This window comes from Vanessa tameamea, chromosome 27 (genome assembly GCF_037043105.1).
Source record: "Vanessa tameamea isolate UH-Manoa-2023 chromosome 27, ilVanTame1 primary haplotype, whole genome shotgun sequence".
Taxonomy (NCBI): Eukaryota; Metazoa; Arthropoda; class Insecta; order Lepidoptera; family Nymphalidae; genus Vanessa; species Vanessa tameamea.
In genome coordinates, this window is record NC_087335.1 from 7,212,802 (window position 1) to 7,231,873 (window position 19,072).

Genomic DNA, 19,072 nt, shown 5'->3' on the forward strand with positions numbered 1-19,072 from the left:
TACTGAAATCTTCAATGATCAGTAGCAGCCTGGTATTTAGAAGTTAGCAAGTCGCGTATTTTATAATATTGATATTATCTGAAAGTTATTAACATTAATGCCTTATCTATGTATATATAGATAATAATCAAAATGGTGCGGAGCCGAGATGGCCCAGTGGTTAGAACGCGTGCATCTTAACCGATGATTTCGGGTTCAAACCCAGGCAGGCATCACTGAATTTTCATGTGCTTAATTTGTGTTTATAATTCGTCTCGTGCTCGGCGGTGAAGGAAAACATCGTGTGTCTAATTTCAACGAAATTGTGCCACATGTGTATTCCACCAACCCGCATTGGAGCAGCTTGGTGGAATATGCTCCAAACCTTCTCCTCAAAGGGAGAGGAGGCCTTAGCCCAGCAGTGGGAAATTTACAGAATGCTAATGTAATCATGTCCACGTGGAAAGCTAACAAGAACGCTAGCAGCATTTCCCCGTTAAATCGCAATACCGATCTTCTTGGCAGAAATGAATACCAAGTAATTTGTCGTATGTTTTATATAGAAAAAAAGTTTACCGTCAGTTGTCGGTGAATGAATATGTCGAAACGAATCATATCTAACGGAACTAGGACGAGCCAGAAGCGATGGAGCTGATAAACGAAAAACGAAAACTTCGCGTGACCATACGTAGCGTTCCGCGTGCACGGTTGTCGGTTGTAAACATACAATCCCTACTTTATAGACACGTCAACTTGCCCCTTCATTGTTACGCTAACCGTACAATGTAGATTTTGTTTTACATTTCGGATTTTCGATGTGTAAACTTTTTTCGGCGTTTCGATCTACTTTTTGTGGGAATATCTTATCCTCATCGACAAACACATGTTAACATATATCGGTATCTATGAGTATGACGTGTTACGCTTGGGCGGCAGTTAAAGCGTATGTCCCACCTGGTGGTAAGTGGTCACCATAGACAAAGGCGCTGTAAGAAATATTAACCATTCCTTACATCACCTATGCGCCCCCAGCCTTGGGAACTAAGATGTTATGTCCCTTGTGCATGTGATTACACTGGCTCGCTCACCCTTCTAACCGGAACACAACAATACAGAGTACTGTTATTTCGCGGTAGAATATCTGATGAGTGGGTGGTACCTACCCAGACGGGCTTGCACAAAGCCTCACCACCAAGTAAAATATATGTACATATATGTACATTACAAGCTGCGTGTATTTTTTTGCTTTATATCGATTATATTTCAAATATATCACAGGAGATTGGTTCGTAGGACATGTATGTATTCTCATTTATATCCGACATGATGGGTATACTACCCATAGCAATAAAATCAAGAACAATGTAGTTAAATCAAAAGTAACTTTAATTATTATAGACACAAAGAGAATGTAGTTTCATATATAGTTTAAATTGACACAACACGTCCGCTCGGAACGAGCTCTCGTCTCTGATTGCCCGCCGCCGCTTCTAAGCTTGACTCATACAGCAGTGTTGCCTCAGTCTGATTATAGATGGCGCCACAACACTCTCCGATGAACAAAGTCAAAAAGTTTTTATATAAAGTATAAATAAAGAAGACATTTATACTTCAATGTACGACCTATTTCACGCAAACTCAACCCGAATAACGAAAGGAAAATAATAATCAAAAACATCGCACCGTTTTGATCGTTTGTTCTTGTAATTTCTACCTTTTTTTCCGTCCTCAGCGGGACATTTAAAAGTTTTATGTACCGTGCTCGTATTATTCAACCGACCGTGGGCACTGAGTCTAAATAAAATATCAAAATTATTCACACGTTATACATACGATAGCATACCTTTTTATATTGATATCATAATGATCTATTGAACTGAAGTAAAACGGTTTGAGTCTAAATATCAAACTTTTTTTTTTTTTGCGTATTTTAGCTAAAAGACAATTATTAGTTCGATCCTGTTTGTGTCATGGGTTGGTCGTCCCTGCTCATAAACAAAAGCTTTAAGAATAAATTGCACTATAGCGTACTCCAACCACATGAGATTCCTCATGCGGTTGGCATCGAAGGCAATTACTTGTAATTGAACATTTCATATCGAACTGACGCGACATAATCGAGAACTCGTATAGTCTAAAATATCGTTTATGGATTCGCGAAAAAATGGCGTTATTAATGTCGACGGAGCTGTTATTGGAACTTTGAAAGTAATATTAAAGTTGATACAAGTAGTTCAGTGGAATAGTGTTGCACTACAAATAAATATATACAGTAGACGAGAACTGTCTTTAGTGTAGAATATAGAAGAGCTATTAGCAAATTGCGTAGAAATGTTAATCCAAGGTTTTTTATCTTTATTCCTTCTTCCATCGGCACAGGCTATAATTAAATGCAATACTGAAGTCTATTAGATCATGGACACCTATCCTACCTATGGATTAAAAATATTGTTTCTTATATTTATAAACGGATGTCTCTCCTTCTCTGCCACCGTTGATTTCAAATTCGAAAGAAATAGACGACATATATTTTGACTATATAATAACCATTTAATCAACGTATTTTAAAGTAAATTCGATGTGTTTGAATAATATTATTGGCTATTAGGACAAATAAACGATATTAATGATTAATATATATAACGTAAGTTCTTCGTTTTTTTAATGTTGAATCGTCCATTTGATCCGTCAGAAAATTAGAAGAACCATTTTAGCGGCCAGACGTGAGAGCGGATAATAAATAATTTCTTCAAAACAATCATTGACAGTATTCTTATAAAAACAATTTAGTGATTTTAACGAGGCTCAAAGCGGTGGTTATTCAATTTGAACCAGCTTGATGGTATTAACATAATCGCCGAATAACAGAGGGGGGACGGGTGGGGCGTAAGATTTCGAGTCTCTTCGGATGATCAATCAGTTATTTATTGAAATCAAGTTAGCATCTGTTTGGAATGTTTGTTTTGGTACTGTTTTCTAAGGGCATACATTATGATTTTACTCGGCGGGCTTTGTGCAAGCCCATCATTAGATACACTGATATATTCTAGCGCCAAACACAAGCAATACTTAATGTTGTGCTGTTGCGATTTGAAGGCAGAATGAGCCAGTGTAAATTATAAACACATATCAAGTACGTAGAATATATTAGAGATTGTTCGAAGTTCAGTTTCAGTTTAGTTTTCATCCATCTAGGAAACGAGATATATTTCACAAATCCTTGTGAAATATATCCAACTGAGAATGTATTCTATTAATCTAATCTTTCAAGTATCCCTGGGCTGTATATATATATGTATATATATATGTATATACATACCGCAGACCGAATATCGAGCACGACGAGCTATCTCAGAAGTGACTAGCCAAACATTCGAGCTCTACATGTAACATCTACATGTATCCATAAACACAGTCTTTATTCCTACTGGCTGACACCACTGGAAAATCACGGCACGGCAGATTACAAAAACTTATTCCCCTCCCAAACGACACTCTTCGATCCACTATTAGGTTTGAAAAATGTTTATTCCAAAAGAATGTTACAAACATTCACTTAAAGGAACTTACCGGTTAGCTTATAAATAAAAGTTTAACATATATACTTTAAGCGTACAGAGAAATCCAAATATACATAGTTCAGTTTCCTTTATAAGTAGCAACGATAACTTATTTTTTTAAACTGGGTAGTTTTATTTTACATTGAAGCACTGGCATAACACACCAACGTAATGAGGGAGAACAAAAAGATTCTTCACATAATGGCAGTCAATCGTTCGATGTTTGGTTACTGGATGTGCCTTTCGAAGCACGACTATGTTTCATTCACTATTAACGGTAACATACAGTCGATAGCGTCTACCAACGATTCCGAGACGAGTCGTTTCCAAAACGTAGTCGCCGATTTCCTCCCCCATTCTCGAAGTTAACTCTGCGAGTGTAAAATTGCATCGCGTAACGTCGAGTAAACCTAATGAAAAGCCTACGAATTAATTGTATATTTAATTGAAAGCCTTTCAATTAATTACACGGGCACGCGACTATGCTTTTAAACAATTAAGTGAGATCGAGCTGCCCCGCGCGATATTGGATGCTGCGGTCCACTGCATTAATGCGACGTAAATACCATTCAATTTCGAATATACCGATTTAATTAGCATAAATTTATGCCTCTCGAAAATGAAATCTGTGCTAAAACGCTTACAGATAAGCATAGAGAGATATGCATATATATAGTTTTACTTGGTGGTAGGTCTGTGTGCCACGCAAGTCCATCTGGGTAGGTACCATAATATATTCTACCGCCAAACAGCAATACCTTAGTCTCTTTGTGTTCTGGATTAAAGGTTGAGTGAGTCAGTCTAACACAATGGACATAACAGCGTAGTTCCCAAACGTTGTCTTACAGCCCCAATATATATAGATGGTGGGAACCACTTCCACCACCACCAATCAGGTGGCCTAATCGCCAGTCCCAATAAGTAAAAGTAAAGTGTCCCAGAGCTGGTCTCCTGTTTGAAATTTATTTCACCAATCTACTGTAATATGAGGGGGGGGGGGGTCAAACACGTGGCAAAGTTTAACCCGAAAAATTAATGAGACCTACGTTATAAACACAAATTAAGCACATGGAACTCAAGCACCTTGGCTTAAACAGTAATCTTCACGTTTATTTATTATTTAAGATCCACCTTCTCAAACCTTCTCGACTGCATATTAATTTTAAGTATTCTTTTCTAATTTGAAATTATATCGTTTTCCTGTTTGCAGTTAAAACTCTTGAACTTTGGAGTTATAATGCTAAAAAAGTCTAAGAGATTTCATACCCTGACGGAACTAAATTTTTCGCTTTCGCTAGGTATTCCTTCCATTCCGTAATGTCATGATTTGGTCAGTAGATATTATTTAATTTTGATTTGCATATACTTATTGAATAAATTATTGTATATTCTTGCAATTAATATACAAGTTAGGGGTGGGCATTCGATTTTAGACAAACAATACCGTTGAGCTTCACTAGCCTCTCGACCCAACTTTGTTACTAACTTCAAAACATAAATACTTTCATACAAAACATCTTTTTAGATTCAAGAGTTTTAGTGTAAGTTGATAATAAGTAAAGAAAAAACGATTTTGTAAACACACGCACAGATATTTCATTTATGAATGTACAAATGTGAGAATCGTCTTAATAAAAACGTAAGAATCTCTTCGGTAGTTTTGACTTCGATACTTCCCGAACACATAGGTAATTGGATTAAAAGCCGTCCATCGATGGAAAAGTCGAAGTTTTGATCCTGAACGCTTGGACTATATATATTATGTTATATCATCCGAAACGCATATTCGTAGTATTATTTTTTTGGGACAAAGTGAAAATAAAATGTAATGCTAACTGTACATACCAACCTATTCCCGTACACGTTAGCGGAGCCGTGAGCAAAAAGTACTACATGATAAGAATATCTGAAAAACGGTTACCAAAGTGTTCAACAAGTTTGCCAGTTCGAAGTTAAGAGACAGGACGTCCGCATATGCGTAATCTGATTGAATAAATTTAAACGGTACACATTAATTAATCAAAATATAAACGTCAAAATACATTTGATACTCGTTTGTACATGTACTTTAACAAAGAGTTTAAAACATACACGAACATTTTATTGAAGATTTAATACACGAAACGTGGAACGGTGAGTTACTAAAAATCCAATTTTCAACGTTACTCGTTGAAGCATCTTATCGACAAATTTAAACCCTACACTTTTCAGCCATTCAAAACAAAATAAAACTATTCGTACAACCAATTAACACGCACCGAAAGGATTTATGAAATAAACGTTTCGACTGAATTTGTTGTGTTGAAGAAACAAATTTTCATTCGGAAATGTTCAAGTGAATTCTATGTTTTTGAACTGTAACTATGAAGTATTGGCAGATCCGACCACAATGACCTCACAAGCGCCGAGACCATGCAGCGAGGACTCATGCAGTCAGCACAGTCAGATGTCTTGTGAACAGAACGGTTTGTATCGCAAGTGTAAAGTGTACTTTATTAACTCACACATAGACGACATGCTAGTGTGTCAGACGTTACGTCGTAGTCGTTCGTATCTAATTCGAAGTGTGTGTTTGTGTGTGTAATTAACCCTGTAGCTGTTGTGTATACCTTTGATTATAAGCCGTGTCAATTAAATTGTTTCTTGAACGGTGGTACATAAGACATACAATTAATTACATTACTATATTTATATATTGAAAATTAAATTATTTATAAAAAAAAAGTTTAATTGAATCGGGAAGGGACTATTGTACCGCCATTCATGACTGCTTTTGTTTTGGAGCGGTTTATACTATACAAACTATAAAATACACAAACATGTAACGTGTACACCATTATAAATGGTTATATCACTTACCTTATAAACTATTACAGTTTCACTTACGACTTATTTTTCGAGGAATGCTCGATATTTGTGATATCCTTCCATGGGAGTGGACTTTCTCCATGGAGAATAGCTAATTGCGCCGGATATGTTATAGCTTACAAGTGTGCGTGCAAACACAGCTTCATTTTCAATTCTCTCACTCTCGTGACCCGATCAGAAAGAAATCCTACGCGACAAGATCGATCGAAAAGACTAAAACTATTCGGTGACGTAGTCTTTCATGGACTTTAGTTTTCTTAAAATATCCGACCCGATCCGAGAGAGCATTTTTCGATCAATAAACATGTAAGAAACCACAATAGCATATAATAATAATGTTAAACATACTACTTACGTTTCATTTAGCAGTATAATACACCCATTTTAATTAAACTTAAATTCATTTACAGCTAGATATATAAACATTGTAAACTTCCAGACAATCACCAATAGTTTATTGTTATCATATAATATTGTAAACATAACATGAACACAATAAATCATTCCGCAATAACAGACTTTCATTTCTATAAACCTATCCTCTGCATGTGTGTACGTTTCCTTGCTCTGTGTATCTCTAAAACGTATTGACGCACGTTTATAACACTGTTGCTCGGGGTTGCCAGAATTTGGAATAGTTACCATCATGCGTTTAAAATTCTGTAGGTTTATTTATAATCCGTTTGAGTGCTGTATACGCTTATCGCTAGTTTCGTCGTTTTATTTATTTTTATAAAGCCGGAAAAAATGTAAATAGCACTGGCAACTCTGTTTCTATTATTTTCTTTCTTCGACTACCCTCTTTTGTTGATGCTAGAGTTATTAAATTTGCAAAATAGTAGGTATAGACGTGTTCCTACATGATGTTTCATAATGTTTGAAATCCCTTTAATCGTCATCCCCTGTCGGCACAACTAAAAGCCATTAAACTAAGAATTGAATTGAATTTAATCGTCATCAGCCTGTGTTCGCTGTTTAGCCGAAGCTGAACATAAGCCTCTCCCAAGAAATCTCTTCACCTGAAGAGAACGATTCCTCAAAATGAAAAGATTGGCTATCATACCTTTGAACCAGTGACTATTAATCCATAAACTTAGAATACTCGTAGTCCATGAGGACATTAGTGTTCCATGAAAAAACGTCGTTCAAAAATGTTGCACGTTAATTAAATTTAAAATCCGCCGGATATCAATAGATTAAGAACCACTGCTCTAAACGGTTTGAACTTTAAACATACGGTCTGAAAATAATAACATAAATCCGGCGCATCAAAAATAAACTCAATGGAAATAAAGATAGAAACGACAAAGGAACAGCCAAAGTCAGTGGAGATTATACAAATTTTTTAAAGAAAATTCTGTTTTTAATAGCGAAGATGAATTATACTAGCAACATTTTTGACGTTAACATTTTGAATACATCTATTAATTTGATTTTAGAATTTAATCGCTTCGAGAATTACAACTTTCAAAGTATACCGGCGGCCTGAAATCCTTTATGTCCCCAAAAGCTTTAAATAAACGAAGGGTATTTAAGGTTCAAGCGCTTATTTATGTAAATGCATTTCGTCGATTGACTACGAGCGATTAAAAGCATTATGGTTGTAACAATTTGTTTAAACTAATTGGATGTTTTGATTTGAATAAATTATACAATGAAAAGCGAAAGTTTTGTATGTTAATTTGTTTGTTGATCGAACACGCTTTAACTGATTTGAATGAAATGAATGAACCTGTTCGTCGGACTCGAAGAAATTATGTCGTGGTAATAAAGATGTATGAATATGCAATGCTAACAATGCGATGCGATGCGATGCGATGCGATGTTATGCAATGCATAACGTCTGTGTAATGGCTTGTTAATTTCTTCTCAATGTTGTTGTAGATATTAACCGGAATATATTGATCGTATTGAAGATATATACATAGTTTTATTTGATGTTATTTAGTGCGGTCTTGATTATTTTTAACCGCTTCGACTGTTTTGTTTAAGCGTACGTTTTGTATTAAAACTTCGCCTATAGATCTTCAAGATTTAGTGATTTCGCTTCACACGTTTAATGTATATTTATATCTTCACGAGACGATCTCTCGATTATTGTGACGTTTATTTTTGAAAGGGATTCGATTTGGTTTCGTATTGCGAGATAGTATTCATTTTTATTTAATTTGTTTTGTTTTTGTTTTTTTTTTCAGATATGGACTTCGGTAGTGGAGGTCCACCGCCTCCGGGAATGATGAAAGATAGACATGGTCCCCCGCCACCGCATCACCCGGTTAGTTGCACTCGACTGCTCCTTTTTTTTTTAATTATACTCCTTTTGACACGTTATGAAAAAAATATAAGAGTGAATTTATGTGATGCGCGCGCAGTGATCTGAAAAAACATATTGAAGTTGCACCCTAAATCGCCAATGAAGTATTATGTCGCTCTAAATCTATTTATATATATATCTTGAAGTTTAAGCCTTAACTCTAGAATATCGAGGATGGTATTTGAGTAATTAGTAAAGGCTGTTTAAAGAAAACAAAAAAAAAAAAAACATTCTAATTGTATTTTTTACTATTATAATGTATTGTCCGAAGTCTCGTAAGTTAATTGTTGTTATTTGAAGTTAAAATAAACAGAAAAATTAGTACTAAACGATAGCTCATGCAAAAGGTTTTTGTTTCTCGAGCAATATTTAATATTTAATTGATGTTGTTCTCGATAAATCGATCGAATAGATAGAAATATAATTGTAAATTGACGATTCATAAGTGCTTTGTAAGAACCTATTCGAAAAAAGTATTGGTACATTATGATGCTTATGTAATACTTTTAACAGCGAGATGGTCGCGGTTACGGTCCAGAAGGCTACGGTGGTGAAGGCTTCGTACCACCTCCTCCGATGCACCACCCGCCAATGCCACCACAGAATCAGGTAAGCGAATTAAAGAAATACCTCTACTTGATTAAAAAACGTAAGGAATCAAAACTTGTCGAACAACACGGTGCTATGTCAGAAAGTGATTAATTACTAATGTAATTATAAGTTCTAAAGGATACAAGTATCAAAATCGCATATCATCGTAAGTCACTTATGACATTTCACGGGTTTGATACGAAATGAGTTCTTACAGAATAGCTCCGCAGAGCCATTCAATTAGCAATTTTCTTTTATATAAAATAATAATTCCTAGAAAATGGCTTCTACGATGGTTCTAAATTTTAAGGTGGAGTTGTATTCGTGTCTATCTTCGATCGACTTTGTTAACTTTATTAATACTTTTTAAAAAAACTAATATTTTTTATTCGAAAGGAGAATTAAAAATTTTTAATTTATGTCAGTATGTAAATGTCGATTTTAATTTTCCAATATTTTCGATCTTACTTACGTCCGGGACATTGTTAATATGGCTTTATGTATAAGTTTAATGTAATCGCTTAATTTCAGGGTGGTCCCCCTCAACAAGGAGCAGTGATGATGGTATACGGGTTGGACCCGAATACGGTCAACGCTGATCGATTGTTCAACCTTTGCTGTTTATACGGAAATGTTGTGAGAGTAAGTTGAAACACACACACACACGCACACGCTCACCCACACAAACACAACGTAAAATAAATGTTAATATTATTTTGATTTACACACACAGATACACGCTCACACGTTCACGCTTGATTCCATTAAAATTCACACAGGGACCAAAACAAATTTGAAAAAATTATAGATATTGTTTATACAATATTATATTTTCATTCCGATATTGATAAAATAAAATATCAATAGAAGTATTATGTAATGTTCGATCGCTTTGGGCGATTGCAAATAAGCACTCGTGTTCTTCGTCCAACAGATAAAGTTCCTCAAAACGAAGGAAGGCACGGCGATGGTTCAAATGGGTGACGGAGTGTCCGTCGAGCGATGTGTTCAAAACCTCAACAACGTCACCGTCGGCGACTACACACTCACACTCGCGTAAGTATGCCAACAGATACGAATACGAACTATGCACAACACTCAGTTTTAAATCGTTCGGTTAAAACATACAATAAATTTTATGCTGACATAGATTTATTTAATTTACCTAAAGGAGCGTTTAAAAAAGCAATAAAAAGCAAATGTTAGGCTAGCTTACTCAATAATGACACACACACACAATTTCACAAACATACAGTTTATGAACAGTACCTTTACCTATCACAAATTGTTTAACTTTTATAAATAACTAGTATAAAATCTTCATATTGTAACTGCTTTTCGAATTCATGTTATAATAGTGTAATCCTTTTTGGTTATAATTTTTGCATTATATTGTTAAATTTTATAAGATATTGTAACACTGTTGGATTGCCAAATGAAACAATAAACAGTCACAGTCCTCTACGTACGAGCCGAGACGTGCAGTAGCTACGATGGTTGTTGGTTGCCTGGAAGAGATCGCTATGTAGCGATAAGGTCGCCAAAATTGTACACCTCCTCTTTTGAGGATGGATTCATGTTGTATTTTTTTATTTTCTCCATGCGGTGTACAATAAAGTATAAAAGTAAGTAATTAAATTAGCTATAACACGTGAATTCAATAATATCCGAAGATAACAGTGTTAAACTTGGGCAAACACAAATGATCTTTGATGTGATTGTTTCCTATAATGGAAATATTAATGAACATCATAAAAGGAAATGCATGTGTCCCATGAAACCCCCACACGTTTATCTATCTACCGGCATTGGAGCAATAAGTTCCAAACATACTTCACAAGAGGAGGAGGTGATCAACTGTGATATTTGGGTTACTTGCTTTTATTACCAAGTTTGTTTATTTGAATACTTTTCACGTGGCGTACAGCGAAGTGTTTCGGGAAATCCAATGATTTGTTTTCTGTTACAGTTTCTCAAAACAGGCGTACCTATCGGAAGTAATGAACCCTTACCCCCTACCAGACAAGAGTCCCTCGTTCAAAGACTACGTCGGCAACAAAAACAACCGTTTCTTGACGCCCGCCTCCATACACAAGAACAGGATACAGCCTCCGTCCAAGGTTAGGCAGATTAACCTTAATTACCTATATGTTTCTTACGTTTGAAAAATTTGATTGAACTCTATTTTACTAAACAAATATTTCATATGAAAATATAAACATATCTTACCAACCAACTCTGAAAATGTTGGATTAAAACATTAATGCTGATGAATTTCTTTCGTTGGTGGTATTGTTTTTCTAACGGTACATTTTTGACCAGACAGTAAGCAAGTGTTGCCATTTAATGAAATAATGTCGAGACCCTTTGTAGAAGCTTAACATGCTTAACGCTTTCAACTCATTGACAGGTTCTGCATTTCTTCAACACGCCGCCCGATGTGTCGGACGAACAGCTGTTACAGGTATTCCAGGACTACGGAGTGACGCCTCCTCATACCATCTCCAAGTTCCCGCTGAAGAGCGAAAGGTGACACGATTCACATTTTTATACCTGCTTTAATATTTAAGACGTGATTGATCTATTCGCCCTCTACTTTTCCCATAGCTTGGTGCCCACGCTTAGGTGGTCATGGGTTTTTTAATCATTTATTTTAAAGAGGGTTTTTGGTTAAGAAAGTGCTTTGGTCACAGGTTTTGAGTATAAATAGTATCTGTATCTTTCCTTGGGATTCAAGCTTGCTTTACTCAAAATTTTAACAAATTCGGTTCAGTGACTTAGCCGTGAAATCGTAACAGACAGACAAAGATACTTTCGCATTTCTAATATTAGTATGGATAATATACATACAGGCTAACCTACGTTAAAATATATATATATATGTTTAAAGAGTGAGTGAGCTGTATATGTAGGGCCCATGTTTATGGGTGATTTCTTGGTAACCCATGGGTTACCTAAATAAGTCCATCTAAACAGACGTGCTAAATGCTCGATTTCCTTGCTAGCTTCTTCCATGTCTAATGTGTCATAACAATGATCGATTTCAGATCATCGTCGGGTTTGATGGAGTTCCAGAACATATCTCAGTCGGTGATGGCCATTATGGCGTGCAATCACGCGACCATACAACACCCAGGTAGCTTTCTTACTTACCGTCTTATCGTAATATGTTAACGTGCGACGATGCTAAAACTATCATTTTCTTAATTTATGTTTACATGCGTTCTATTGAAACAGATAATACTTACCTAATCGATGGATAGATAGATTATATCATCGTATTTATTGTTTGACACAAGAGACAGTGTAACTACTGATTTGCGGACCGGTTCTTCTCGGTAGAATCTACATTACACCGGTACTTATTTCAATATAATCTTCTATAATTAATTTAAAAGTTCATCAGCAAGAAATTATTAATTATTTACTTGGTGACAGGGCTTTGTGCAAGCCCGTCTGGGTAGGTACCACCCACTCATCAGATATTCTACCGCCAAATAACAGTACTCTGTATTGTTGTGTTCCGGTTAGAAGGGTGAGTGAGCCAGTGTAATCACAGGCACAAGGGACATAACATCTTAGTTCCCAAGGTTGGTGGCGCATAGGTGATGTAAGGAATGGTTAATATTTCTTACAGCGCTAATGTCTATGGACGATGGTGACCACTTACCATCAGATGGCCCATATGCTCGTCCGCCAACAAATGGCATAAAAAAAAATTTATCTCACGTTCGATTAAAATCTTAAAGACTGAAACTTACACGTGTTGGAAGAGACTCAGGCAGGCGTTCCACCCACCGGTATTGAAGTAATAACTACCCTTAACCGGAGAGACGATAACCGATCATTGTATCATTAATGGTATTTACTAATTATTGTGAATATCAGATCATAAGAATATCTTCGAATGCGGGGATTCAAAATATACAAAATATTTTGTAAACATTTCAGGTGCAAAATTCCCGTTCGTTATGAAGCTCTGCTTCTCCTCGTCGAGGCAGATCGGGCAGGGCAAGGGACAGACTCCGACCAAGAACCAGAACCACAACCAGAACCAAGACAACAACCGACAAGGCCACGACAACGGCATCGACCAGGACTATTAGTAAGAACTGTCTCTATTAGTTTGTATGTGTAAAAATATTATCTCGAGAAAAATAATAAAATAAAGAGAAATAACGCAAAGTACTGAAAAAGACATGTGAATCGTGTAGGCGTCGGACCAATGTTAAGTCGATTGAGTGTCGAGGCAGTGTTGCCAGTCATGCCAAAGAAATGTTACCAGCTCTCAAAATGGTTGGTGGTTGTTTTTTTTTTTTCGTGTAAATTATGTAGTCTTTGATTGCACAAATTTGTAAGTAGCTAGCTGTAGTGTGTCGATGTTATTTTTTAAATGTCTATAACATATATTATGTTCTGTCTGCTAGCGGTATGCCGGCCTAAGATATATCATAAAATGGATTTGAAATAAATAAAACACATTTGTTTTTAATTGATTGAAGTGGCGTTTTGGAAAGTTTTATTCGTAAATTTTAAATGTTAAATAAATATTATTCCATATATTTTAAACCTTTTACAGTAGGGACCATAGAGCATTATTGTCTATGTTCGCTTGTCAAAATTCAAACAAATCGACTCATTTGTCTGAAACGCGATAGATAATGAAATTTTAATGATTATATGTATATAAATATTAATGTAATTAAATAAAAGAAGTATTTTTATTTATTTAAATTTAAAACGTTTTTTTCTCGAGAATTTTGACAGGTATACATAGATATCTTTTCTATATATACCCTCTTGATTGTTTTAACGAATTATATATTCTTATATAAAATGTACACTTTCCTAAACTGTATACGTTTATATAATATTTTGACCGTCTGACACTAGAGCATTTGACGTATTCGTTTTTTTTTTTTTTTTGAATTTAGTTAAGCTTTTCCGTGTATGTCTAAGCCAAAAATATTAGCCAAAGTGTTAAAAGATTGTTAGTAACATTTTTAAATGTTAATAGAAAATTGTACATAATTTAAAAGTTGTAATGTTTTTGTTCTTTTTTTGTTGTCTATAGTTCGTAAATGTACAATCAAGTACTCAAGTGTCATTGAAATATTATTTTATTGTCGTTTAAGGCTGATATCGCACTCGTTCAGTCTTAGAAAATGCCTTAGATTATTAAGAGTTGGCTATTAGATCGCTCGCGATTTTAAATTGGACATCAATTATTTGAACCGTTATGTATTAAAATAGTTATATACAAACATTTATGTGTATAAAGTTAAAATTTTATTATATGATTTTGTTGAATAAATCTTAAGCGGTTCGATTTTATCAACAGAAATCCTTGAACGCTTTTTCTAATGAAACAAAATGTATATTGAATTACATATCTGACATAATAATCGATTGTGACTGCAAAGTCAATTTTCAGGTCTAAAATTATGTAGATAAATATATAAGGTATATTATATATATATGTATGTATAGTCGTGCACTACTGTCGTATATTTTGTGACGTTCGTCTAATTGCTTTATAAGGCTTAACAAATTTAGATTTGTACTTAAAATGCTAAATATTTTGTAGTATTAATGTAATATAGATTAGACTAGTCGTGCTCGACTGTACATTCGCTGATCACGTCAGGATTACCTATGTCAATTTGGATTATGTATAATGGTTTATCGTTCGAAATATTTCATTTATTTTTTGTAGTGTCTGACGAAATATCAAACGCGTGGATTTCGTGAAGTGATTTGATATGCGTTAGTGATGTTTCACTGAACAGTGAAATGGAAACTTTACAATTTTCACATCTAAATGATTTATTTTAAAGTAGTTAGCGCTAAAATTTTATATAAAATACCGGCACAGATATATATATTTTTTTTTTTATATATTTCGAACTTTACACCGTTTAGTCTATGGCCTCTCTATGGTTTAACTGTGTGTTGTGTAAAAGCTTAAGTCACCTACATATCAAAATGACAAATAAAATTTAGATTATAATTGTATTTGGTAACTACATGTCTTTTACAAGAGTCTGAGGCAATTTTTGCTCTTTCTTTATTTTATTTTTAATTTTCAATTTACATAGTCTTTTCGTTTTCATATTTTTTTCACTCACTAGTCAATTACTATTACAGACAATATTATACTTACATACGCGATATAGACGAAAATAAATATAAGTCATAACTAAAAATATTTACTATGAATATGTAAATGTTTTGAGATTCAACAAAACAAAAATTTGGAAAGAAAAAGTGTTTGTTTGATACACAAAATTAAAATCCTTTATTTACTGTGGGAAGTGACAAACTTACGTTATCGACTTTTTCGTCTGTACCGCTATGTTTGAAACATGCAAACTCACAGAAAAAATATTTGCTTCTAGCTAACGGCGATGTGGCGGCGAACACACAAACACACATATCAAGACGGACGGCACACAGACACACACAGGCACACCACTACGAGTGCAAGGGGAATGGGGATAACATGGGGATTGCCATTGCTTAATTATAAAAACAAAAAAAAAAAGAACATTTAAATTACAAATTTTCGGATCCACATTACAATAACGACTGAAGGATAATTTTTAGCGATGGCAACATTTATAATTCCTTTATATTATAATTTGTGATCTAGTTCACTCATAAAGACATTAACAGATAGTTAATATAATATTAGACACTATAACAATTTGTTTCAAATAACACATGATTACATTTCCATTATATATATTATTTTATTTTTTTTCTTATGTTTTGTTTTGGGGTTACCCGTTAAATGCAAACGCATTTCGTTTTACGTAGCGAGCGATTTAGTTTTAATAAGCATTATTCCCATTTATTAATTAATACTAGTTTTAGTTTATTGTCGTTACTAAACGGTGACATTTTCAAACGTTGTTCTCAATACATTCGACTGTAACTTCTAAATGACTAATATATAATATCGAGTTTTGAAAATGACACCGTTTCGCCCATTTAGTGTGACGATAATCAATAGAATTATTAATTTGTGATTTCGTATGTGCGCAATGTCGTATAAAGATGTAGATTTTCTTTTTGTTTGTAATAAAAAAAAAAAAAAAACTTTATATTATGATTTAAAACGTATTTTGTAATATTTTATTCGGTTGTACGATAACTTGGCAGTTGTGAATTGTACAAGAAATAAAAATGTGGTATGAGGTAGATTATTTGAGTTTTATTTTTCATTTTTATTAATAGGCTTGGAGTGTGCATGTTTTGCTGTACGCACGTTCTGACGTCACTAGTGTGGCGGGTCGACGATCCGTTTAACCTGATCCGTTTTAAGAACCAAAATGTGTAATTATAAGAATAGTTTAGCACTCTTTAGGCTAGTAGTAAGTGTCATTGCAATGTCAATTATATTCGACTAGTGGAAAAAAAATTATGAACCGTAACAGATTTTCTATAAATTTTTCTTAAAAATTATAAAAATGTGACGATTGGAATAAATTAAGAATGCCTGCACAATAATTCATCGTTCAAACTTTGCAGGCGGTGTTTTGATGTTAAGTGAACTGTGGGAAATATTTCGAAAGTGGATTTTGCTGCAAATTTTGAACCGGTTTTTATAATTAGATCGTCAATACACGAACACCAAATGGTACCATAATCACGCTGTCTTTTTGTTCGTACTTAGAATAGATTTGTATGGTGTGAAGTGTGGTAGCTTGTCTATATTGCTGTTTATGATATGACTGTGTCTTTTAACTGTTTGATTAAACTAACAATCAAAAACTTTGAAAGGAATTAATTTAATTTAAAAATATTTTTTATCTGTTATACCGTAAACAGTTGTATAGCTGGCAAAATAAAAAAAAAAAGTAATAGTCCCTTTAATAGCTGATTAAAACCATTGTTATCAGGTAAATAGATGCATATCTTTTTCTCTAGAAATATTTTCAAATTTGAAAAAAAAATAAATGTTTTAGTATTAGGACATTGGTGTCGTGATAGCTTACTATGTTTTGTGTTTGATGTATATAAGGAAAGTAATTACGTTGTCTGTAATATTTTTTATAATAAGTGCTATGAAATATTGTATGAGAAACATAATGTTAGCGAATCAAACAACTCCTGAGAAATAACATCCACAAGCAAATAAAAAAATATACCATGGCTTATTTATTTGTAAATGTTTTTTAACGTATTAAAAAAATGTGTTCAATTTATTGCGTACAATTTCTAAACGAAATTAATTTGACAAGACTAGATTCTTGCTATCTTTTTCAACCTTACATGGGAAAAAGAGATAGCAATATTTTAGATTTTTTATCAAATAAGCTGAGCTTAGAGATTGTATGCATAAAGATCGGACACTGTATATTACTCTCAAATTAAATGTCTGAAATGATAAAGACAAAACATAATCTATTTAAAATACGTTAATAAAACTTTATAAATGATGCCATTTTGAAAAATCACGCTCAAAATAAACTGTAATAAATTCACAACACTTGTATGCGACACACAGCACGAACTGTCGGAACTGAAAAGTGAAAATATAAAAAACATACATAAAAAATACCGCACTCTAGCCTTTTACATATTTTAAGATAATGTAACGATTATATTTAGTTCTTGTTTCTTATTTCTAGACATTACATTGATATTAGGTACTTGTAGTTACATCGTAAACATTAAATACATGTCAACACAACAAACTTCTTTCATTTAAACACAACCAGAACATTCTAAACCCTCAGGCCTCAATGGATACAACATTCTACAACAAACAAGGAATACAAAACGCAACTGATCACTTTATTCTCCTATTTTAATTTATCATTCAAATTAACCTAAAAATTTCCTTAAATATCAAAAATAACAATACTATTTATTTGTCTATAGTAATTAACTAACATTATACGTTTATATTTTGTAAACAAATAGTCTTCACTCACTCAATTGTTTTTTAATATATTCTATATTTGAAAAAGTATAAAAGTATAGATTGTTGTTTTTTTTTTTAATTGTTGATGTTTTTTGTTACTCGAAACAATGATAATATTCCTTTTATGGACGACAATAAACTTTAGTTGAGATACATTTTAAAATTTAAATGAAATATATTTATCATACATTCACATTATTACGACGTGCCATTATTATGATTGCTCAAATATATATTATATATATACAAATTTTATAAAAATTGTTATAATGTCGCAAGCTTATGTCGTAATTTTTTTTCGCACCAAAAATTCATAAATGTATAAAGTGTGAAGATAAAAGAGTTAAGTTTAAATGTACATATTAAATTGTTTCGTTATGAAATATATTTCTCTTAGTTTTATTGTAAAGTCTGTAATAAATTATATTTAATGTTAGGACGCTGCACGTACGACGCGAAATGATGTAAATTGTATAGAAATAAACATGTTTTTGATTGATCTGTGTTTTTTTAATAATAGTTTATTAAAGCCAAAATACAGAGTCAATAGCTTCAAAAAGTAGTATAAACTTTTTACTTATGGCCCTTACCTTTTTTATATTTCCCGCTAAAATATCGTTCCCGCCTTCGCTATTTTACTTCCGCTATAAATTTTGCTACAGATAACCATACAATCATAAACCATAAACAATTTTAAATTATTCGCGTCACAATATGATAACTATAATATTTTTTCTTAAGAAATATGCAAAAGTATTAAATTACATTTTCTATTCAAAAAAATAATATCAACTTACAGTCAAATGTATATTTTCGAGTATGTTTTAA

At 33.4% G+C, this 19,072-nt stretch overlaps 1 protein-coding gene across 2 annotated transcripts in view; it reads left to right on the plus strand.

The window, feature by feature from the left end:
• The window catches only part of LOC113391955 (heterogeneous nuclear ribonucleoprotein L), a 385,528-nt gene extending 366,785 nt beyond the window's left edge, over window positions 1-18,743 (plus strand). Inside the window, exons 7-16 of one of the 2 annotated variants that reach the window (XM_064219358.1) lie at window positions 5,918-6,004; window positions 8,603-8,682; window positions 9,235-9,330; window positions 9,844-9,954; window positions 10,247-10,368; window positions 11,282-11,432; window positions 11,723-11,841; window positions 12,360-12,448; window positions 13,264-13,417; window positions 15,711-18,743. In XM_064219358.1, coding sequence (XP_064075428.1) covers window positions 5,918-6,004; window positions 8,603-8,682; window positions 9,235-9,330; window positions 9,844-9,954; window positions 10,247-10,368; window positions 11,282-11,432; window positions 11,723-11,841; window positions 12,360-12,448; window positions 13,264-13,417; window positions 15,711-15,714 — 1,013 coding nt within the window. In that variant the 3' untranslated portion in view covers window positions 15,715-18,743. The remainder of the gene's footprint in view (window positions 1-5,917; window positions 6,005-8,602; window positions 8,683-9,234; window positions 9,331-9,843; window positions 9,955-10,246; window positions 10,369-11,281; window positions 11,433-11,722; window positions 11,842-12,359; window positions 12,449-13,263; window positions 13,418-15,710) is intronic. The other variant, XM_064219359.1, reaches the window with a different exon arrangement.
• Window positions 18,744-19,072: the final 329 nt, after the last annotated feature.